This window comes from Balaenoptera ricei, chromosome 7 (assembly GCF_028023285.1).
Source record: "Balaenoptera ricei isolate mBalRic1 chromosome 7, mBalRic1.hap2, whole genome shotgun sequence".
Classification (NCBI taxonomy): Eukaryota; Metazoa; Chordata; class Mammalia; order Artiodactyla; family Balaenopteridae; genus Balaenoptera; species Balaenoptera ricei.
In genome coordinates, this window is record NC_082645.1 from 58,412,303 (window position 1) to 58,436,066 (window position 23,764).

The following is a 23,764-nucleotide window of genomic DNA, read 5'->3' on the forward strand; positions in this document are numbered from 1 at the left end:
AATGCCCTTTATAATTTCCTCCTTTTCTCAAATAGCACTTTGTTCATCTCTGTTTTTTAGAACTTGTGTCACAGCGTTAACTGGAAGCTGACCTGGAAGCTCCTTGAAGGTAGGGTCTCCTTCCCAGTACCCTGGCAGAGGATCAATAAATGTTTATTAAGTGAAGCACTTCATTTCACGAACGACATGGTGGTTACAAACGCTCTCAATCAACTCACACAGAAAGCATTAAGTTACCTATAAACCAGGCATTTAACAGACACCAAAATCCTATAACTCCAGGGAGGGTGAGGTGACGCGAGCGAGGGATCACCCGAAAATGCGGTCCGCCGCGCCGTGACGTACTTCCGGCGCGACGTTTTCCCTCCACGCCGGGACTGGGGGGAGGGAGGCGGTCGGTGGGCTTTAGCGCCTTTTCTGGCGGCGGTAGATTTGAAGCGATTTAAAGGACTGGACCCCGGGAAGAGGAGAGTGTACTGGTGCAAGTAGGTGGCGCGGGGCCCGTGTTGTTTCGGTGGCGACCTTTGCAGCAGTGCCGGGGCACGAGAGCGGGAAGGGCCCGAGGAGAGGGGCGGAGCCGACGCGATAGGCCCAGACCGACTTAACCGTCTTCCCTTCGAGGTATCGGGGCTGCCAGGTGCCAGAGGCGGCCCCCAAGGACCGTGGCGCTAGTTTTGCAGCTCTTGTGGCTGCAGAGGCTTCCTAACCGTGCCTCGCAGGCCTGGGAAACGGCCTTCCCCCTGCCCGCCCCCGCCCTCTCCACTCGGGCGCACACCTCCCTCCCTGACGCATTTTGCCGCACAAGCTGTAATATGGCGGCAGCGATGGTGGCCTGAACTCTAGGGAGCCGGGGTGATTTTGATGCTTCAAAATCGTAAGACTAAGCACGAATGCGGGGTAGGTGGGAGGATAGGTGGGGAGGTGGGACGCGTTACCTGCCGTCCTGTCAGATTAGGGTTGGAGAGTGGCAGGCGAGGAGCCTGGATCTAAGGGTTTAAGATTAGGCTGAAGACAGGCTTTCCCCCTACTCCGACCTTTTCCTCTCACAGCCGGTTATCGTGCGTGGTGAAGTGACACAGGCCACTTAATTCTCCTGAAACTCAAATCCAGGCTCTTCCCTTCTCATCCCAGAGCTGACTCCAAGTTCTCCCACGGTTCCGAGGAGCTGTGAGCTGCGCAGGCCTTTTAGGAGGAGATAATTACTCTTTTGGAGGAGAGTGATGGCTTCGGAGCTCCATATGCCTTGGGGGAAGTGTGCGAATTTGGTTCGTCTTTAGTCTCTTAAGGTGTTGAATCGAGGTCTGTGGGAATGGAAAACTCTCAGTCGTTTTGGAAATGTTACAAAAGCACCATTTTGTGCATTGATTTTAATTTCTTCCCACAACAGTACTTTATGCAGGACCAAGTTTTTGCAGTGGTGATCAGAAATACGACCAAGGAACAATTAAGTGTTGCGGAAATTAGGGGGTACGTTAATTTTCAGTAGCTTAAAACCAGATAGAAAAGTATATGAGTGAGTCTATGGATTACCGTTTGGCAAAGAATGGCCAGTAATTTCCCGGTTTGTATAGACGATGGAGAGGGGGTGTGTAAACATTTTCTGAAATCGAGGTATAAAATCCAGAAAAGGCACAGATATCTAGAATGGCTGTTTCTCTCATTCATATTTTTTATGCATCCGAAAATTTACCCGTTTTATCTTCCGCTCCTTTTTTTTAGTTTAACCATTTGAGATGGGATTATTTCTATAAGAAATTACATACTTCTGTTTTAAACAGAGCTCGTTTTACATTAACGTTTTCTAATTTATGATTCAGGATTGTTGGTGTACTGAGATCCTAATGGGTCTTGTCTTGTAGTAGGATTATGTGCTTTTTTCGTTTTGTTTTTTAACTTTGTTTACCTTTTTAAGGTTTCTGTCTTTGCAGGCTGTTGTCACGGTTGCCTTCCCCTGTTGTCAGGGGTGTACAAGTATGCAAACTTCCTAGGTCAGAAACTTTGGATTTGTTTCTGGCCCAGCCATCTTTCTGAACCTCAGTTTTTTTCATCTATAAAATGATATTTGATTTCAGACTATCATCAGTTGTGGGCTTCAAAAATAAATATTCAGGTTTGTTAAAGTTCTGTGTAAAAGAACTCTGTGGTTCTCGAATGAGTGAAGTGAAGAGCGTACATTACGTTTATTGTGACTTGTTCAAGGCCTTTGATTTTTGGTGTTTGTTATTGTGGTCTTGCAGTATCGGTGGCCTCTAAGTAAAGTCTTTGTCCTTTTGATATTTTGCATATTTTAAATTAGATTTCATGTCAGGCAGCATCCATTATCTATGCAAAGGGAAATTGGTAGCCATTCATAGTAGGATGAACTAGTTTTATTAGTTATCAGGACACCATCTACAATTAATTCTTCAAATGTTGCTCTTTTAAGAAATACATGTTGATGTTTTCCCTTGTTTTATTTGTAGGATATTTCAACAGAATTATAATGTGTTTATTTTCTGTATCCTGATGTACTAAGGTGTCTTACTTGTTCTATGTAGTTGGAATCCATAGATAATTAATTCAAGTGATTTGAAGAGTTTGTTGCAAATCTCTCTGCTACGTAGTGGTATTGTTCTTTTTTTTTCTTTAATATTAGCACCAAGTTTCAGTTTTCATTTGATTAAGTGTGAATAGTTTTGACCTGGTTTAATGCATATATGGTCTCTATAAGAACTCAGTATATTTTTATTTCTGTAAGGCAAATCTTGCATCTTGAAATTTACTACAGGCAGTTTTATAAATACTCAGAGAAAACTGCTGTAACTGGGACTGTGTACTTTTAGTGCCAGACAGGAAATCTTTTGCACTTTGTTTTAGTTTGAGTAGTGGCTTAAAATGATTACCAACTTGTTCTTGAAATTTAAATACATCATACTTATAAATATAGGTATCAATTTTTGGTATTAAAATGGTTATTTTTAAAACATGAATGAGTCCTTAACTTACTGATTTTTAAGTTGCATGAAGCCTGGTGGTTTATATATTAAGCTACTGTTAATTGTGCATAAAGTTTAGCTTAAGGTTTATTCACAATTAAATCATTGCATTGTGGTCATATGGCAAAAAGTAAAATTATGTAAGCCATTATCTGGAATATTTGTGAATAAGCTAGTTTCTACAGTGAAGCTGTAGTCTTAACCGGAAAACTCTTGCTTTTTTTTCCGCCTGTGACTTTGAGCCAGTCACTTCAGCTCTCTAATCCTCTTGTTCTCAGTGTATAAAATCAGAAGATTGGACCAGATTATCTATTTCCTTCAAACTTCAAAAGTGTGTAATTTTTTATTTAGGAGTTACTGGATTGAATAACACATTGCTAAGATGGTGTGATTCTATCACTGAAGACAGTGGGATAAATTTATCATTATAAGAGTGTAGATAATTGCAGGTACAATATTAATATTAGCAGAGATTTCCCAGTTGGTATATGCTTTTTAGTTTGGTACTAACATACTTGTACTACATTTTTATGTCTCTCAGATTGTATATGCAAAAAGTTATTTAACACCGAACTTGGCAACATTACAGCTTATCTCTTTTTAAGTTTTCTGAAGGATTTAAGAATTTAGTAAGTGCCTATACACTGTTAATTATGTTTTTACCAGGGCAGAGGTTTGTGACTGTCAGAGACACTAAGGGAAGGGGAACTGTACAGAAGATCATAGTTGCCTTTTTCTGACACCTCAGAACGTTAACTTGTTTGTACTTAATTCGCTAGCAATCTGGCATTTGTAAATGTATTTACGTTTTTTAAGCAATCCATTTTTATTTCTCTTTTGATCTCTGTGAATTACATGAAGGTAGGGTAAAGAATGAATGTAAAATGTGAATGTTAGATTGCCATCTTTGAAAGTAATCTTCAAGATCTGCTATAGTTTTAGTTAAACTTAATACGATTGCACTTAGAGGTGGAAGTCTTATATGAAAATTGTTACCTTTTTATTAAACTTAAGCAGATGAGAACTTCCCATCTTTGTTTCTTGGTATTGAACTGAAGAGGTTCTCTCTTATGGTGGATTCTGTTTAAGGAAAAAGAAAAGAAAATAGACACTTAATAGAAGGCAGCCCTAGTAGGCAGATCTAGAAAACAGGCTCTATTTCAACTGTGGAATAGGCTGAGAAGGTTTACTAACTACAGGTTCGTATTAGCGATACCCCATGTGAGAAGCAGTACATATGGGAGAAAAGGCACTGAGTAAGAGTCAGCTTCTGCTCATGCTTTAACTCGCATTCTCTTTGGTAATGTAGTCTTGGGCCAGGCATTGTGCTTGGTGTTGAAGATATAAAGGATCTGAGTTCAAGGAGTTTACAGACAAGTTTATGATAATGAAAATAAAATTCAACAAACGAGAATCATTTAAACTTTAGAGAGTCGGTGAAATTCCCAGAGTGTACTTTGGCTATGTTGAATCTTTAAGGACACCTAGGAATTAGCCAAGGGAATCAGAAAGGTCAAAGACCCGCTTGTCATCTTAATAGTTAAAAGTATTTACTGTCTCCTTTTTCAAGACCAAATGCTATGCTGACTCCCTCATACTGTGTGAAACTTCCAAGTAATTCTTTGAATGTATAAAGTCACTGCATTATTTGTTGCCTAATTACAAATACCGTGTTCTTTACTATATATTTTAATAATTAGTTGCCTGTGTCCTTCTCCCGCCCCCCCCCCCACCCCTATCCTTCATGTTACTTTAGGGTGAATATGGAAATTATTTTATGTATGAAACTACAAGATTAAACTTTTTACTTATGAATTTGTTACATCTCTCTGATATTTTTATGAAATATATTTGTTGCAGAAGTTTATACATCCTAGCATTTAATATTTTGAAATTTTGTTATATTATATATTGTTGACATACAAAAATGACTGTGATAGTGTTGATAAACATTTAAAACAACATATTGTAATTCTATCTGGTTAGAAGAAAGTGGAAGAATATACATAAAAGTGTTAAAAGTCAGGATTTTATGCATTTTTGTGTACTCTAACTTTTTTCAGTGAGCTTATTAACTTTACTGATATCTTTAAAAGTATTTTCATTATAAATAAAGTAAATGAAATTAAGTATGAAATACTCAGATGTCTGAGAGAGGCAGGTGAGGTGAATGCAAGAGGTCAAGTAGATGATAAATGGTAACAGCTAACATGCAATAGTGGAAACTAGGTCGAACTGGAACATATATATACCTCATCTAAAGGGGCACACTATGCTGATTGCTGTACAGGAGTGGGGCATGTTGCTACATACGGTGATTTTTTTTTTTTAAAGAAAAATTTATATCTGCATTTTATAGAATAGCTGCAACTCATTTAGATTAAACAACTTTGCAGTGAACAGTTCACCTGCAGACTACTGCTCTGAAAGCTGTCTTTATGTACTATCCTTAGGAAATTCATGACTTATTTTATTGAAAATTGCATAGACTTGAAAATTGCATAGGCTTGACTTTTTTCCCTGAATTGTATTTTTGGTATCTCTCAGTATTGTTTTCTCTTTACTCTTTCTTGAAAAAAAAAAAGAAAGAAAGAAAAATTGACCAGATGTTTGTCTTGTGTTTGATTTTAGATATTGTAATACCAGGAAATAATGAAGAGGAAATACTGTGTCCTGTTTTTGATTAGATAAAATTTGATTTCAGTAATGTTAGAGACATAGCATTGAGCCATCTTTTGTGTCACCATTGTTCTTCATTAGCCATTAATATTAGAACATTTACATACTCAAGATATTTGTACAGTGCTTTTAATAATAATATGTTGTCTTTCATCTTTCTTAAACTTAAGGCATATTTGATTTGTTATTTCAAGCAACCATTTAAATCTATTTCTATGAAAAGTACAGTATCCCCACATGGTATAACCTAAATATATATTATAACCACACGCAGACGTGTACATTATAATCTTAGAAAATTATATGTACATTTTCTATTCTATTATGAATTTTTTATTTATAACAGCAGTTATGTTTGTTAAAGAAAGTAGAAAGAAGTACAGTGAGGCCAAAACACTCTCCAGTCTTAAAACCAAACACCATAGTGATTATTTCCTTTCAATCTTCTTTTATTTTTTTGGCTGCGTTGGGTCTTCCTTGCTGTGCACGGGCTTTTCTCTAGTTGCAACGAGTGGGGGCTACCCTTTGATGTGCTGCGCAGGCTTCTCATTGCGGTGGCTTCTCTTGTTGTGGAGCACAGGCTCTGGGTGCGCGGGCTTCAGTAGTTGTGGCTCTTGGCCTCTAGAGCGCAGGCTCAGTAGTTGCAGCTCACGGGCTCTAGAGCGCAGGCTCAGTAGTTGTGGCACACGGGCTTAGTTGCTCTGTGGCATGTGGGATCTTCCCGGACCAGAGCTCAAACCCGTGTCCCCTGCATTGGCAGGCGGATTCTGAACCACTGTGCCGCCAGGGAAGTCCTCCTTTCAGTCTTTTTTTTTCTTTTTGTAAATCTTTGAATTTCAGGGTTAGGAGTAGTTTATGTGATTATAATAATATTGCATATATTGTTTTATATCTTGATTATTTTTAACAAATTATGAGCATTTTCCAAATTATTAATCTTTGTAAGCATTGCTTCAATAACTATGATATTTTGTTCAACTAGAGACCATAATGTAACCATTTGTCATAATATTGAATAGATTACTTCTGATAGTATATTACTGAAAGGAGCACTAAGATGGCCAACTTTATACATGAAGGCTTTCTAAATTTAAGATAGTTCCTTACAGTAGATTCCTAGCAATTAGATTTTTTAAGGTATAAACCAGTTTAAGGTATAAAAACTTAAGAGTTTCACGTATGTTTCCAGAGGAGTTGCGTACTGTATTGGGAATTATTCTTTTAAAATATCTTTGCTATTTTAATAGGCAGAAAGTTATCTCATTTTATTAGTATTTCTTTTAAAATATTTTTCCTGCTTATAAAATTAGTACCTGTTTGTTGAAGAAAATTTGGAAAACAGAAATACATAAAAATTACCCTTAAATTCATGGCCCAGGTATTATCAATGTTAATATTTTGGTGTAAATCTTTTTTTTTTTTTTTTTTTTTTTAAGGTGTAATTGACATATAACTTTATATTTGTTTCAGATGTACAACATGATCACTTATTAAATGTATACATTGCAAAATGATCACCACAGTAAGTCTAGTTAACATTCATCACCTCACATACTTACAAAATTTTTTTTCTTGTGATGAGAAGATTGTCTATTTAGCAACTTTCAAATATGCAGCATGATATTATTAGCCATGCTGTACATTACATTCTCAGTACTTTATATGTTCAGGTTTTGGGGTTTTTTTAAGATTCCGTGTGTAAGTGAGATTGTACAGTTTTTGTCTTTCTCTTTCTGACTTATTTCACTTAACATAATGCCCCCAAGGCCCATCCATGTTGTCACAAGTGGGACGATTTTTTTCTTTTTTGTGACTGTATAATATTCCCTCTGTGTATGTGTGTGTAACACATTTGGAGTCTGTTTTCAAGAACATAGTAAATAGGAAATCAACTATAACTGTAAACAATTCAATATGTTTTGGGCAGTGCTATCTATACTATACTCATTTTGTAAGAATAAAAATCTCTACCTGGGATATTGTGACTAAACAAATTACAAGTTTTTTTTTTGGAGGAAAATAAGTAAATCACTAAACTTCCTCTTCTCTTTTTCTACCCTCAAAAGTAGAGAATTTAAGAAGGCCTGTAAAAGTTATTTAGAAGATAAAAGATAATCAGGTACTAAGTAGTAATTTAATATTTTTCTTTAAGATAGGATAGTTTCCTCAGATTTATGGATTCAATGTATTCTCAACTTCAAATGTGCATGAATTGAAATTCTATACAAATAAAAACTTAATGCAACAAACTTGGCAAGATTTTAAAATTACTAAGTTTTGTTTTATTGTTTTCAGGAAGTCTATGTCTATAGTCTCCTGGAGGATTGAAAGGCATCTTTTTTGCTTTATTTCATGTGAAACAAATTTTTAGTATATATATTGTATCTTTTAGAAATAAAAAATGGAGGAAGTTGTGAGAAAATGGTATTTCCCCCCCTTTCCATGCAATAAAGAATAAATACATAGAATTTGTATTTTTCAAATTGTTGGTAATTTAGGCAAAGTCTTTCATGCTTTTATTTATTTATTTATTTTTTCTCTCTCTTTTTTTTTTTAGATTTATTTATTTATTTTTGGCTGTGTTGGGTCTTTGTTTCTGTATGAGGGCTTTCTCTAGTTGCGGCAAGTGGGGGCCACTCTTCATCGCTGTGCGCGGGCCTCTCACTATCGCGGCCTCTCTTGTTGCGGAGCACAGGCTGCAGACGCGCAGGCTCAGTAGTTGTGGCTCACGGGCCCAGTTGCTCCGCGGCATGTGGGATCCTCCCAGACCAGGGCCCGAACCCATGTCCCCTGCACCGGCAGGCAGACTCTCAACCACTGCGCCACCAGGGAAGCCCTTCCATGCTTTTATTGTTGAGTATTCTGACTTGTGGTTTGTGGTGTGTGTAAAATTGATAGGAATGGTGGTAGTTATATGAACCTATATGTGTGATAAAATTGTGTAGAACTAAATAAATACACACACAAATGAGTACAGGTAGAACTGGGGAAATGTGAAGTGTATAAGCATTGTTATGCTTTTATGCTACAGTTGTGCTATTATACCGTAGTTTTGTAAAATGTTACCATTGCGGAAACATGTATCTCTATGTATTATTTCCTATAACTGAATCTAAAATTGTCTCAATAAAAATTTCACTGGATTTAAAATATCATTCACTGCTTACTGAGCTGTGAGATACTGTAATTTTCAGAAACGCATAAACATTTCAGTTAGTCTCTGTTCTAAACAGATGAAACTGTCATTTTTATAGTGCACCATTTTGGATGCTATTTACACTCAGTGCCTTTGTTTCGTCTGCTTTTCACCTTACCCTGTCATTCTCCACCAAGTATTACAATTCAAACATTCTAAGTCCTTAAAATAAACGCCTATCAGAAGAATGTCTTAACTAATAGCTATCTGCTATGTAGATAAAACTTACATAGAGTATCTCACTTACAGATATTTTTTGTGTCTACACTAGCGTATCAGTAAAAGCTATTGTTTATGATCAAAAAATAGCTTTATATGTAAAATGTAATGTATTTTTACTCAGAATGTAAATCTACCATATATTACTATTGTTAAAGTATCCCACTTTCTTTCTTCTTTGGGGAATTATTTTTGAAATTTTTTGGGAATTTGGATGTTTTTCTTTTAAAAACTCCACCATTTTAATCAAAATTTATTATGTTTTCTAGGCACAAAAAGATTGGATCAGCTTGTCCTTGATTTTTCTCTATTTTAAGGTAATCTGCCTGCTTAGTTCACTAATCATACAGACTTAATACAATTTTCTGTTTGAGGTGGCAATCTATATTTGGTTGTTAAAACAGAAATTGTGTTATATAATGGCTAGATCTATAATGTTTTTTCTGATTGCCTCACAAGATGCAACCTAATCTCTCAAAGAAAAGAATAATTCATGTGATTTATGTCATGGAAATAAATATTAAAATAAATTCAGACTACATTTTTCATTTATGCTCCACAGAGTTTTGTTTTGTTCTCAGAAATGTATGAAAAATCTTTGCTGTTTTCGTCTGTTTGCCTGAAACTGTATTTTACTCATAGATTGAAGTATTGAAGCCATGGGAATAAAGGTTCAGCGTCCTCGATGTTTTTTTGACATTGCCATTAATAATCAACCTGGTAAGGAAATTAATGTCCCTATTTAACATTTATATATAAGTACTTAATATTTTAAGTTAGCAAAGAAATTTAAACCAACTATCTTCTTTTTCAGCTGGAAGAGTTGTCTTTGAATTATTTTCTGATGTGTGCCCCAAAACATGCGAGAACTTTCGTTGTCTTTGTACAGGTTTGTTGACATTTTCACTTGCCCTAATAGTAGTCCCATTTGACTTCAGTTTGCTTTGATTGTTTATGTAACATGTTTTAGATTTTTTCATGCATGTTATTTCCTTCTCAGCATGCTTACTATGCAACATTTACTAGACATGAAAGTAATTCTTATACATATTAATTGTAATGGGATTGTATCTGAGATTGATTTCTACACTCAGTAGAAAAGCATGGGTGCTTTTTAAATGAATTTTTAAACAAATTCCTGAGGGAAGTTAAAATTCTGTAGTTTAAAGAAGTCTGTATAGGTCAAGAGAGGTGTATTTTACTGGGCAAAAGCTTTCATCATTAATTTTATTTTAACTTTTAAATATTTTTTTAATTTATTTTATTTAAATTTTTCTTCTAGTTTTATTGGTGTAATTGACATATACTGCTGTATAAGTTTAAGGTGTACAGCATAATGATTTGATTTACTTGCATCATAAAGTGATTATCACAAAAAGTTTAGTGAACATCCATAATCTCATATAGATACAAAATTAAAGAAGTAGGGAAAAATTTTTTTCTTGTGATTTCATCATTAATTTTGCTTTAATACTACTTCCTTAATTTCTTTTCTACTTAACAGCCTACTAATTTTTCTTCTCTGTAGGTGAAAAGGGGACAGGGAAATCAACTCAGAAGCCATTACATTATAAAAGTTGTCTCTTTCACAGAGTTGTCAAAGATTTTATGGTTCAAGGTGGTGACTTCAGTGAAGGTAAGACTTTGATTCCCACAAAGAAAATCATATATTTATATTCTTTGTTAAATACATGGATCTCAAAGTTAGACAAGTCTCTAGAAGTACTAGTCCAGTTTTCTTCTCAGCCCACTTAATCTTTGGTCAAACAATTAGAAGTACTGGGAATTCCCTGGTGGTCCAGTGGTTGGGACACGGAGCTTTCACTGCCGATGGCCTGGGTTCAGTCCCTGGTTGGGGAACTGAGATCCTGCAAGCTGCCTGGCGTGGCCAAAAAAAAAAAAAAAAAAAAAAATAGAAGTACTCATAGAAATAGATAAAAAGGAGGAAGCACACAGGAAAAAATTTCATCTTTGATACATGACTTAATTTCAGAAATTAGCTTCTGGGTAAAAACCAAAACACTATTTATCTCTTAGTAGCCTATCAGTGTTCATGTTGATTTTATCACAGCCAGTAATTCTTTACTACAGTATGGTTTTTACCTCTATTCTCTTATCGTAAAAACATTGAAACTGTGTTTTTAAAGACACTTTGAGAAGCTACTAGTAATTTCTGTTAAAAGACCTACATAATCATTAGAATCTGAACATTCTTTCTTCTACAGATCTTAATAAGCTTTGTTACACTCATACTGTTGTATCATAGAGGAGAGAAAGTAATTTGGGATCTTGTCAGTATTGACTTTAAGTTAAAGTCTTATAATTTGCTGTGAACATTTGCGTATTGTTGATTCAAAATCATTCAAGTAGCTACTTTGTAAGAAGCATTGTGTTTAGGTAGCACCTTTGAGAAGATTACTGACTTATCAGTTCTAAGAGTCCATGTTTTTTCATTCTTAGGAAATGGACGAGGAGGGGAATCCATTTATGGAGGATTTTTTGAAGGTAAAAATGTTTATGTTTAAATTGTTTTTAATGTTTTCTAGTATTTTATTCATTTGATTTTTCTCTATTGAATCAATAAGATTATTGATATACTAATATCCAACTACCTTCAACTAAACGAAGTTAATTTTCTTGTGAAAAATTTTATGTGATAGACTTCTTATAAAGGTAGGATTTTTTTGTGATTGGTACATTCGTACATTATATTACTTGAAGGGTTTCAGTGATCTGTAATAAACTTTTAGAATTGTAGTGCTAGAATAGGAACTTCCATAGCTTGATCTTAATCTTTATTAAAAGAGATTCAGCTATATTTCTTAGTGACAATATCAACATTTTTGTGCATCCATTTTTCTATGAAGATTTTTTTTTAATCTTTGATATTCTGAATTTGGCTGTAATGTTTTTCCCAAATTTAAGTTTTCTGTCTGGAATTTTTTATTAATGTGAAGATCATTTGAAAGACTATAAACATGTGATTGTGGAATTAATTTCATATTTCCCATCTTTCTCTTTTGGGAGTCAGTGAAATTTTGTTTCACGTTCCACCTGCTTTTTTCCAATTCTAATCCAAGATTCGAAGGCAATCTGCTCTTTCTACCATGGCAGAGATTAAGTTTAATGAGTGCCTCTCTGTGCTAAGAATAGTATTGAAAGGGGGTTGATAAAGTATTTGGATTTTATAGCAAGGGATTGAAAATTAGAAATATTTTAATCTGAAAAGATGGGGGAGGAAATTGGTTAATATTGGATTTCTCTTCTTTTAACCTTTTATCTAAATTTTGTCTGACACTAAAGAGCACATGATATGAACACAAGATATGAAGAGGAATGAAAATGAATTTTGGGGGGGAGTTATACCTATAACTGAAAACTTTGCTTCTCTATAGATGAGAGTTTTGCTGTTAAACACAACAAAGAATTTCTCTTGTCAATGGCCAACAGAGGGAAGGATACAAATGGCTCACAGTTCTTCATGTAAGAATTTATGATCTGATGATTTAAAATACCACTTTTTTGATGTGTCGTTACTCTGTGTGCCTGCTACTGATCACTAGTAAATAGGAGAGGGACGTATGAGGGAGAGGATTTTTGAAGGAGGAAGAACAAAGAATTGTTGAAAGGGGAGTTGAACTGTACTGCTAAAGTTTTCAAAAGATGAAGACTTTTGTCAAGAGGACTCAGGAGCCAGCTTAAAGGGGTGGCATTCCCCCTGGCCAAATTAGGACAAGTTGAGCATTGATTATTTTGAAAATAAATAATGATGGTATCATATTATCAAATAAAATGGAAATCCAGGAGTCCATTCAGATATAAATAATAAATGAATAAATAACAAGGGAGAAAGAAAAACTGTTCCTTAGTAGAATGCAACTAATAAATGTAAAAGGAATTATAGTGTTAGAAATGTCCTGTTTTGCAGTCAGGACATTAGAGTTAGAAATGACTGTTTTGCAGTCATCTCAGTAACATTGATTCAGGAAAGAATTACCTATGGATGATAAATTTATACGGTAAGTTTAACAAGGAACAGAATGTTTGCATTGAGTATCTCTTCATAAATTACTTAATTATAAAGAGTAAAATACAGTTGTTCCTCATTATTCAAAGATTCTGTATTTGTGAATTTGCCTACTCACTAAATTTATTTGTAACCCGAAGTCAATAGTGCTAATGTTTTCCAATTCTGACTACAAAAAAATTGTTACCAGGGCTCTTGTCAGCAATTCATACTTTTTATCATATCCCATGGGTAAAGATTTGCTCTCCTCTTCAATAACTGTAAACTCTTTTGGTCTCAGAAGAACTTAATCTGTCAGCACCATGTGGATTATTCTTGTGTTTTCTATTCCACATTTGTAACTCCCTTCTTCAACAGTGAGAAATCTCCCTCCGAGTGTGTTCAAAATTTCTACTCACTTGTTGAATCCTATATTTAAAAATTGCCATCCTCTACCACTGTGAAGAGTAACCTACTAACTAGAGTTCACTATTTATTTATAGCAATTTTTGTTTTTACAGTGAGGGTATGTAGTTAAATTATCATGTTTAAAAATGACTTGGGTTAGTACTTTTTAGTGTAAATTTTGTGTGGTTTTGTGACTCAAAATATGTTAAATTCATTTCCGATTATATTTCATTTGTTCTCCCTCTCAGGTTGATTTATTTCTTGCCTTTTTTTTTTTAAGCTTTTAAAACATTAACATGATTCCAAGAGTCAAAGCAAAGAATACTTCTGAAGTATCACTCCCACCTAACTCTTCACTCCATTCCCCCATTTTTTTACCTTTTTTTTTTCCACCACCTATCCATATTAGTAACCAACCTCATTAGTTTCTGGTTTATTTTTCTTTATATCTTTTTACAAACATAAGCACAGATATTTTTTTTTTCTTATTTTCCCTTTTTTCTTACACAATAGATAGCATACTGTATATGTTTTTTTCTTTTCACTTAATGATAGAACCTAGAAATCACTCCATATCAGTTCATAGAGATCTTTCTCACTTTTTTTTCCCACAGATGCACAGTAGTCTGTTGTATGTATACACTGCAGTTTATTCAGCCAATTGCCTATATACAGGTGTTTCTGATTTTTTAAATGAAAACAACTTATATCACATTTGTTGTGGGAAAATTAGAACACACAGATTAAAAGAAGAAAAACAATCCCATCCCCAGAGCATCTTTACATGCAATAAAAATACAGGTAGATAGTTGCATATAGTCTGTAATCAACTTTTGGATGTAATATAAATTTCTTTGTACATCACTAAATATGAATTAACATGTTAATCCATTGTTTGAATGTACGGTGGTTTTATTTATTTAATCTTAGTTTTGAACATTTGGTTTGCTTCTTGTTTTCAGACTGCTACAGTGAACATTGTTGTACCTATTGTTTGACACATTTTTTAATTCTTTTATGTTAGTTGCTAGAAGTTTACTTAGTGAAATGTTTACACATTTTTAAGGCTATCCATATATATTGCTACATTGACTTCCAAAAGGAAGTGTGTAGTTTACTCTAGAGCAACAGTATATAAGTGCCAGTTTCACCAGATCCTCAGCAACACTGAGCGTTATCATTTTTCACTTTTTAAAATAAAATCCCTCCTGTGCTAACCAAAACCCGTATGTTAAATTCATATAACCCTTCATGTATATTCTCAGACTCTTCCAATTTTTGGTTTCTCCTGACCTCTTTCCACTTTTAGATAACTATTCTTTACTACTTCTGTGTTCTGTTGTTTTTTAAAGGAAACAACTTCAGTTTTTAATCTTTTTAAAAATGTTTTATTTTATTGTTTTATATTAATTGTATAATATAAAATTTGCCTTTTTAACCATTTGTTAACTGCATAACTCACTGGTATTAATTATATTCACAGTGCTCTGCAACTACCACCACTATTTCCAAAACTATTTCATCATTCCAGAGAGTAGCCATTTTCCCTTCCCCTCAGCCCCTGGTAACCTTTATTCTACTTTCTGTCTCTATGAATTTGCCTATTCTATATATGTAAGTGGAATCATACAGTATTTGTCCTTTTGTGTCTAACTTATTTCACTTAGCGTGTTTTCAAGGTTCATCCATGTTTTATAGCATGTATCAGAACTTCATTCCTTTTTATGATTGAATATCATTCCATTATATATACATACCACATTTTGTTTATCCATATTCATTTTTTAGTGGGCATTTGGGTTGTTTTCACTTTTTGGCTATTGTGAATAATGCTGCAGTGAACATTGGCATATATTTTTGTTTCCCTGTTTTCGATTCTTTTGGATAGATACCTAGGAATAGAATTTCTGGATCATATGGTAGTTCTATGGTTAGCTCTTTGAGGAACCACCAAACTGTTTTCCACAATGGCTACATCATTTCACATTCCCACCAGCATTATACAAAGAGTCCTAGTTTTTCCATTCTCATCAACACTTTTTCACCAATCTGAGAGTGACCATGAAAGCAATGCAAGTATTGGTTTAGGGGTTACAAATAAATTCTAGTGAGCAAGCCAGTGGACAAATACGTAATCTGTAAAGCGAGGATTGACTGTATCTTGATGCAAATTATATACACTAAATGTAACACAAATACATATATAGTGTACACCTAGGTTTTTACATTTCTAGGTGGTTTTAGCAAGTTCAGGTGATCATAGCTGTTACAGTGAGAAAACAATAACCGGTTATTAGTTTTTAAAATAAGGTGAACTTTTAAAAATACATGTATGTGTTAGAATTTTTTTTGGTGTGTGTGTTTTAATCAAAAGTTAGCTTAAATTGTGTTCCTTCTTCCAAATTTCTAATGCCTTTTTTGATAAGATTTTTAAAATAACAAATCTTGTACAATGCCCATATTCAGTCTGTTGTACAGTGTGTCTTCATAGCTACTCAGATAGCAGCTTTCTTAGCTACAAAGCTTTCAGGTTGATGTGGAGAAAAGGATTTTTAAAAATTAACTTTTTGCTAATTTTAGGTTTTGTCCAAATTGTAATGCAGATATCTTTCTTCAGTGTGAAGTTTACTTTATGTTAGGGATAACAAACTCAAATACCCATAGGTCTTAGGCAAGTAATATAAGGGAGTAAAGGCTGCTGGGACAAGAAACTTAATGATTAATCTCTGTATTAGAGAAGGCAGGGATACTCGGCCTGACCAATTATTGCCACATGCCAGGTGCCATGTCTTTCCATGTTTTCAAAAAGGTCTGGAATCTGGATTTTTATATAGAAGTATCCACATTTTTAAGTCTTGGCAGCTAATTTAAAAATTTATAAACACTACATGGACCATTTCTGTTCAGGTCCAACAGAACATGTATGAGGACATCAGAATATGACCTGGGCTTTAACTGTTGAAAATGTTAAGATTGAAAAACACTGCTGTTAAACCCATAAACTGGTGAAATGGTTTGATAAATTATGGTATGCCCAGATAGTAGAACACTGTACAACTGTGGATATTCAATAAGAACCCAGTTACATGCAAGAAACATGGATGGATAGAAATAACACCAAAATGTCAACTTTGATTTCATGTAAGTTTTCAACAGTGTATAGGTATTTCAAAACAAGTTTTTGAAAATGCATTGTCGAAAGCATCTTGCATTCGATTCTATTTAAGATTCAGGTAAATAAGATTCTATTATGTTAAGATAGCATATATATGATTTCTTTGTTTGCTACTTTGTTTCCAATGCAGTTATTTTCTTTTCCTTTTTAGAGATGCTAACTTTGTTTTTCTCTGACTTTGTTTTTATTCTTCTATCTGATGACTTCCAAAAGAACAACAAAACCAACTCCTCATTTAGATGGGTAAAGATTATTTTAATTTATTTTACAACCTACTTTAAATTAATATTAAAATAAGAAGCTTTTATTTAGTCATCTTTACTTGACTCTTTAGGCATCATGTTGTTTTTGGGCAAGTGATTTCTGGTCAAGAAGTTGTGAGAGAGATAGAAAACCAGAAAACAGATGCAGCTAGCAAACCATTTGCTGAGGTGCGGATACTCAGTTGTGGAGAGCTAATTCCCAAATCTAAAGGTAAAAACAAGTATATATTTCTCTTTTTTAAAATCTGTTTGTTTGTTTATTTATTTATTTGGCTGTGTTGCATCTTCGTTGCTGCGTGCGGGCTTTCTCTAGTTGGCGGCTAGCAGGGGCTACTCTTCGTTGGGGTACGCGGGCTTCTCATTGCGGTGGCTCCTCTTGTTGCGGAGCACGGGCTCTAGGTGCATGGGCTTCAGTAGTTGTGGCTCGCGGGCTGTAGAGCGCAGGCTCAGTAGTTGTGGTGCACAGGCTTAGTTGCTCTGCGGCATGCGGGATCTTCCCAGACCAGGGCTCGAATCCGTGTCTCCTGCATTGGCAGGCAGATTCTTAAGCACTGTGCCACCAGGGAAGTCCCTAAAAGCAAGTATATATTTCTGATAACTCTTACGCACACAAAACAAACACACTCTAATTAGTTGGCACGATCTTTACGCTAAAGTGAATATAAATATGAAGTTTTTGTGTTTTTAAATGTATTTTTGTGTTTTCAAATGTGTTTTATCTTACTTCATACTTTGTTCATTTATCATGGAACTGCTTAACTTTCCTTGAATTATTTGCAGTAATTCATCCATCTGCTTCCACTTTATTTTTTGGGCTTTTTAAAAAGTGTAGTTGTCTAAATAGCATGGTAAATAAATATTATTCTAGGGAAAGAGACAGTGTGGGGAGGATGACAGTTGAAGAGATTAACATAGACTAATAAACTTTACGGGAATAAATTATTTCCCCTTCATGCACTGCTTAGATTCAGAAGCATCTGGCATGTTTGAGAAACTTCTTTTACTTAGACAAGAACACTTGAAGTTAACACGACTGGTAGTTTGATATATTATCTGAAATGGTAGAACTTGGTTTTTTAAGTAAGTATTTTAAGTCTTTATATTATATAAGAAATATGTAACTGCTATTGTTTATTACAGATATTGAGCCTGACACTCTAAAAGTAATGGGGTGAGATTACCTTCAAATCTGTGTAGAAAGCAATAAAGTATTGAATTGACCTAATCTTCCTATTAATCGTCCAGGGAATAATAAATAATCTCAGTACTTAGTTTTTCATGGTTAACAAGAGAGTCTCTGTAATCTTTTCTGATCCTCACAAGAACTGTATAAGACCAATATTATTTTCCTCATTTTACAGATACAGTCAAGGAGATTAGTATTTACCACATCAGGGAACTAGACCTCAAGCCCAAGTTTGCTGGCTCCAGATCTAGAGCTTTTTCTGTTACATGTTGCTAACTCATTAAAGTCTTTAATATTCCTTTCAGAATTGCCCTAAGTAGAACATTCTGTTCTCAAATTTTAGGTATACTGATGTGCTCTGTAATATGCACGTTTTATTTTGCTTTTCTTTAGTTCCCCAATCAGGGATTGAACCAGGGCCCGCAGCAGGGAAAGTGCCGAGTCCTAACCACTGGACCTCCAGGGAATTCCCTGGAGAAGGCTTATTTTTAATTTTCTTTCTCTGCATTCCACTTTGATTCTAATGATTTCACTTTCTTCTCTGTTATGTCAAATATATACCTTGTAAACCATCACAGGAATATTGCTGCAGCTCATACTGGGACTGTTTAATTAACTTCTTGTGTTCAAGAGTCTGGCTATCTATCGTTATTTACAAACAGCAGTTATAATGTATGCCTTGTGTTCGTGATGATTCAGAAAGAATGAAGTGTCGTTGAGTATCTTACCTTTTTTTGAAAAAATAGAAACTAAAAAGCAATCTATATTAATCTTTGCATATTTTAGACCCTGAATCTTCTGCTATTTAATTCTTCAAAGTGTTGTCAGTACAATTGGAATATTTTGGTTTAAGGCATTATTTCTTCCCACATCATCTAGAAAGTATTCATCTTTTATTCTGTATTAACTGTTTTTTGGCTTTTTTCTTGCGTTTTGTAGTCTTTCAGGATCTTGTGTTAGGATCTATTCTCTGCTTATAAAAGTTAAGGATGCTGTGTGGTTTACATATTTAGAAGAGTTAATTAAAAAGCTTACATCTTAAACCATAAATGTTATCATAGACTCTAATAAATTTGGTGTAAAGATTCTTTTGGTACTAAATAGTCAGTTTTTGAATATTTGCTGAAAGGATGAGAAGGTGAATGAATGTCACTCTTTGTATATTATTATGTTTTTATAATATATTTTCACCTGAAGCAACAAATGCTAATTTTGCCCATGCCATTGTGGCCAGGAACTTGTGCTGAAAGTTGATGTCGTGTTCTAGTGTGTGTTCCTCAGACTCATGCTAAGGAAGTATATCTTGCCCTTATCAGTTTCATCAGTTGGGGAAGATTTGGCCCTTTGTTACTGTCTGCGCAGGAGTTACTGAAAGGCCAGATTTGTTTTGCGTCGTACCTTCCATGCCTGCTCTGTTCTGGATTACACTGTGGAAAGAGGAAAAGATCTTTATGTTTGAGGTCACACAGTTTGGCACCTGTTACTCTACAGTCCTTCAATTACCATTCAGAACATTGGTCAGAATGGATTTTGTCATGCATCAATAAAATTTTTTTTTTTTAGGCAGAGCTGTGTCTTCCTTCCAGTTTATAAGTTTGATGGCCATCTTACAGTCTTAAATTGGACATAGTCAAAAAGCTTTGTGTAACACAGCGGTGTTCATCATCATTATCATATTTAAAACCTTGCTTGAGACATACACACCCCACTTTAAAAAGAAATAAATACCGAATCTTTTTTTTTTCTTTTTCTAACTTCCTGAAAGAAAACAAAAAGACTTCTGAAGAGATCTGATTGTCTGGGCCCACCTGTAAGTGGTCTTGGTGAGTCTGGGCAATCATCCTGAGCCTTCCCTTTGCTGTTGTGAGATTGGAAATTCTACTTTTTGTGGCTATTTGAATGTGCCTGAGAAGGTTCAGAGTCAAGGGGAAGATCCTTCCAACAGATGCAGAGGAGGAACACAGGAGGCTAATCAAAACTGCATCCCAGTAGAGGCTCAAGGGGCAAAGTGTAGGATAGAACACAGACCACTACCCTGATGAAGGTACTTCCTGGCTTTTCAAGAGTTACCATGATCTCAGATCATGCTGGTCTCTTCAGAGTTCCCTGCAGTTGTTAAAGAGAGGTCTGTCCACCTTTGCCATGCAGCATGAGTTGGGGCTGATGATATATTACAGAGTACATAGAAACACAAGTGCTGAGTTACGGCAGCATGGCGATAAATAAATAGTTATATGAGCAGAAATCTTGCATATATGTGGTAGAAAACAGATTACCTGGCAGTACAGAAAGAAGAGCACAATAGAGGAAGCAGCTGGTGAATCTTGTACTCAGGAGACAGTAGAAAAGATCAGACACTCATTTGTATGGTGACAGGATCCCATTTCAGTGTCTTTATCCTGGAATTAAGAGCCATGATGATAGCACTTTTAATGGAGAATAGTGGGATGTTAAACTTCGAAACTGTTTAGAGGGGAGACCCAGTATTTTTGAAATGAAAAGGGGTTCATTTGAGGTATAGTTCTCTTCTCTATTTCAAACCTTATTTTGCTGATGGCCTTGAAATTTCCTTCAATTTAAAGGTTTCACGTGAAATTCATTGGTATAAAATTTATACTTCTCAAAAAACTAGTAAAGCAGCATTTTCTTACCATATGCTTTTACAAGTAAAATGTTCTGGAAGTTTGTTTTTTCACCTTAACAACATACTAGTAAAGTCAATACCCAGTAGTATTACACCACATCCTACCTCCCCTCCCAGCAAAGGTCAGTGAACAGGGTTGGGAATTTCTTTTACACAGTGATTGATAAGCAAACTGCATAATCTAAATAATCTAAAATAAACCAACCAGAAGTGGCCCAAGAGTTAAAAAATGTTGCTCTTTTATCTTAAGGATGGTTATATGCTTATAAGTGATACTTTGAAATAGATTTTAAGTGGTTAGGCAGGAAGTAGGGTTTTTTGGAGAACGGGGTGACAACAATTGTTGTCAGATTGGGAGTTTTAAAATTTCTTCAGTTTTAAAATTTAATACATTGATTTTGTTCAAAATTTAGAAAGCATAAAAGGATAGTCAGTGAAAAGTCTTTTTCCCATTTCTGCCCATCAGTTCCCCTTCTCAAATTTTCTGTATCATTTTACATGTATGTGAATGTTGATAATATAAGATAAATTCCTAGAAATAGAATTAACAGATTATAGGGGTCTGCATTTGTAATGTTGGTAGGCACTGCCACTAGAATATAAGAAAGTTAATTTCCCTATGCCCTTTGCAGAGCCACATAATATCAAACTCTTTAATCTTTGCCAGCCTAATTATAGGGTTGGTTGTTGTTGTTGTTTGTTTGTTTGTTTTTAATTTTATTTATTTATTTTTGGCTGTGTTGGGTCTTCGTTTCTGTGCGAGGGCTTTCTCTAGTTGCGGCAAGCGGGGGCCACTTCATCGCGGTGCATGGGCCTCTCACTATCGCGGCCTCTCTTGTTGCGGAGCACAGGCTCCAGACGCGCAGGCTCAGTAGTTGTGGCTCACGGGCCCAGTTGCTCTGCGGCATGTGGGATCTTCCCAGACCAGGGCTCGAACCCGTGTCCCCTGCATTGGCAGGCAGATTCTCAACCACTGCGCCACCAGGGAAGCCCCCTTGTTGTTGTTTTTAAAGCTGGTTTAAATAAGCATTTCTCTAAGGTATTTGATGTTATCATCTCCTTAGGAGCCATTTATATTTGTTTTTATATGAGTTGATTGTTAATTGCTTTGCCTCATATTTTTACTCAACTCCAAGCCTCCTTGTATTTCCTTTTGTTTGGAGAAATTAACCATTTTTTTAAGGGTAAGTCTGCTGGTAACTATCTTAGTTTTCTGAAATGTCTTTATTTCCCTTTCTTTCATGATGGGTATTTTCACTAGATGTAGAATTCTGGGTTGGCAGTTCTTTCAACACATAAAAAAGTGTTAGGCCACTTCCTTCTGGCCTCTGTGGTTTCAAGTGAGAAGTCTGTTGTCATTCAAATCGTTGTTCCCCGTAGGTAATGAGGGAATTTTCTGCCATTATTATTTTTAAATTTTTTTTAATTTCAGATTTTTCTCCTGGGATTCCGATAACACAAATGTTAGATCTTTTGTTTATTGTTCTACAGGTCTCTGAAGCTCTGTTCATTTTTTGTTTGTTCTTTTTACTTTCTCTGATGTTCTGGTTGGGTAATTTCTATTGGTCTGTCTCTGGTTCGCTAACAGTTTCCTTGTCATCCCCACTCTGATATTGAGCACATTTTATTTCAGTTATTGTATCATTGTATTTTTCAGTTCTAAAATTCCTTTTGATACTTTATATCTTCTTTTCTCCTGAGATTTTTTAACTTTTTTTCATTTGTTTAAAGAACATTAACAATTGCTTGTGGAAGCATTTTTAAGATGGCTTTTTAAAAATCCTTGTTAATTCCAACATGTGAGTCTTCTGGGTGTTGGCATCTTTTGATTGTTTTTTCTTACTTAAATTGTGATTTTCCTGGTTCTTGAAATTATTAGTGATTTTTTTTTTTTTAATTTTGTCCTGGAAATTTGGGGTATTGTACATTATGAGACTCTGGATTCTGTTTATGTTTTCTGTTTTTAGCAGGCAGTCACCTTATATAGGTTTAGCATGTAGGTCCTGGCCTCCTTTTGTAGATTGTGGTTTCAAAGATAATTCAGTTTCCAGAGCCCTTGCAGTACTATTCTGGTTTCATTTGTATGCTACTGAAAAACTGGATGCTATTCAACACTGTAGTTTAATTCTCAAACCTTTTGCCATATTAGTTCTGGTCAGTTTAACTTGGGGGTCTCCTCCCAGGACTTCATATATAAATTTAAAGAATCTTTTTCTCTAGCTTCCTTCTCTGAAATCTGTGCCACCTGCTGGTGCAGTGAGGGGAGCTGAAGCCCAGGCTTCCCACTTTGTCTCTACTGACATCACTTTGGCAAGGGAAGGGGAACACTGCTTGAAGGGGAGGGTACTGGAAATCCAAATTCTCTACTTTGTCTCTGCTGATAGAGCCAAGAGGGAGTTGGTGAACCTTTTTTTTTTAATTTTCCCCCTTAGTATTTGCTTAGAGTAAAGCAGGTATTGGTGACAAATTTTTTGTCCTGCGAAACCATCTTTTTTCTAGTTCTCTGTCTGGAGAGAGCAGGCCTTTCTTGGGGCTTTTAAAAACCTGTGTCCATTGGCATTTCTGAGTTGCAGGCTTCTCCAGCGTGATGTCTAGGGTATATGGGAGACAGATTGAAAATCACCATGTCACCTTCAAATCCAGAGATCCCTGGCCACTCTGCCTTCTTTCTACCTTTCAGAGTCTTATGTTTGTTTCTTTTTGTATTATGTCTAGGATTTCTACTTACACTTAGCAGGAGGATAGGAAGAGATGAATCTATTCCATCTTCACAATTTCTCCATTCCTTTCTTCATACTTTTAAAGTGTTGTAAAATCTTCCCTTTTATATCCAGAATCTACTCATCCTTAAATTACACCTATAAAGGAGTTTGTTCAGTGCTTACTAGCGGTTTGTAGGCACTCTACAGATACTACTCCACACTACTTTTTCCTGCCCCTATTTCAAATCCTAACATAGTCAGTTCTGCTATACTGCTTGTTTTGAAAACATGCATTTATTCCATTCAGTTGA

The 23,764-nt window shown here is 35.3% G+C and overlaps 1 protein-coding gene across 5 annotated transcripts in view; it reads left to right on the top strand.

The window, feature by feature from the left end:
* The first annotated feature begins 362 nt into the window (after positions 1-362).
* PPIG (peptidylprolyl isomerase G) overlaps positions 363-23,764 on the top strand; it is a 41,025-nt gene continuing 17,623 nt past the window's right edge. Inside the window, exons 1-10 of one of the 5 annotated variants that reach the window (XM_059928058.1) lie at positions 363-485; positions 1,388-1,467; positions 9,339-9,386; positions 9,712-9,789; positions 9,884-9,958; positions 10,598-10,705; positions 11,530-11,574; positions 12,465-12,552; positions 16,872-16,901; positions 16,993-17,132. In XM_059928058.1, the coding sequence (XP_059784041.1) occupies positions 9,729-9,789; positions 9,884-9,958; positions 10,598-10,705; positions 11,530-11,574; positions 12,465-12,552; positions 16,872-16,901; positions 16,993-17,132 (547 nt within the window). In that variant the 5' untranslated portion in view covers positions 363-485; positions 1,388-1,467; positions 9,339-9,386; positions 9,712-9,728. Of the gene's footprint in view, positions 486-628; positions 898-1,387; positions 1,468-7,720; positions 7,774-9,338; positions 9,387-9,711; positions 9,790-9,883; positions 9,959-10,597; positions 10,706-11,529; positions 11,575-12,464; positions 12,553-16,871; positions 16,902-16,992; positions 17,133-23,764 lie in introns of those variants that run through there. The other 4 variants (XM_059928059.1, XM_059928056.1, XM_059928060.1 and 1 more) reach the window with 4 other exon arrangements.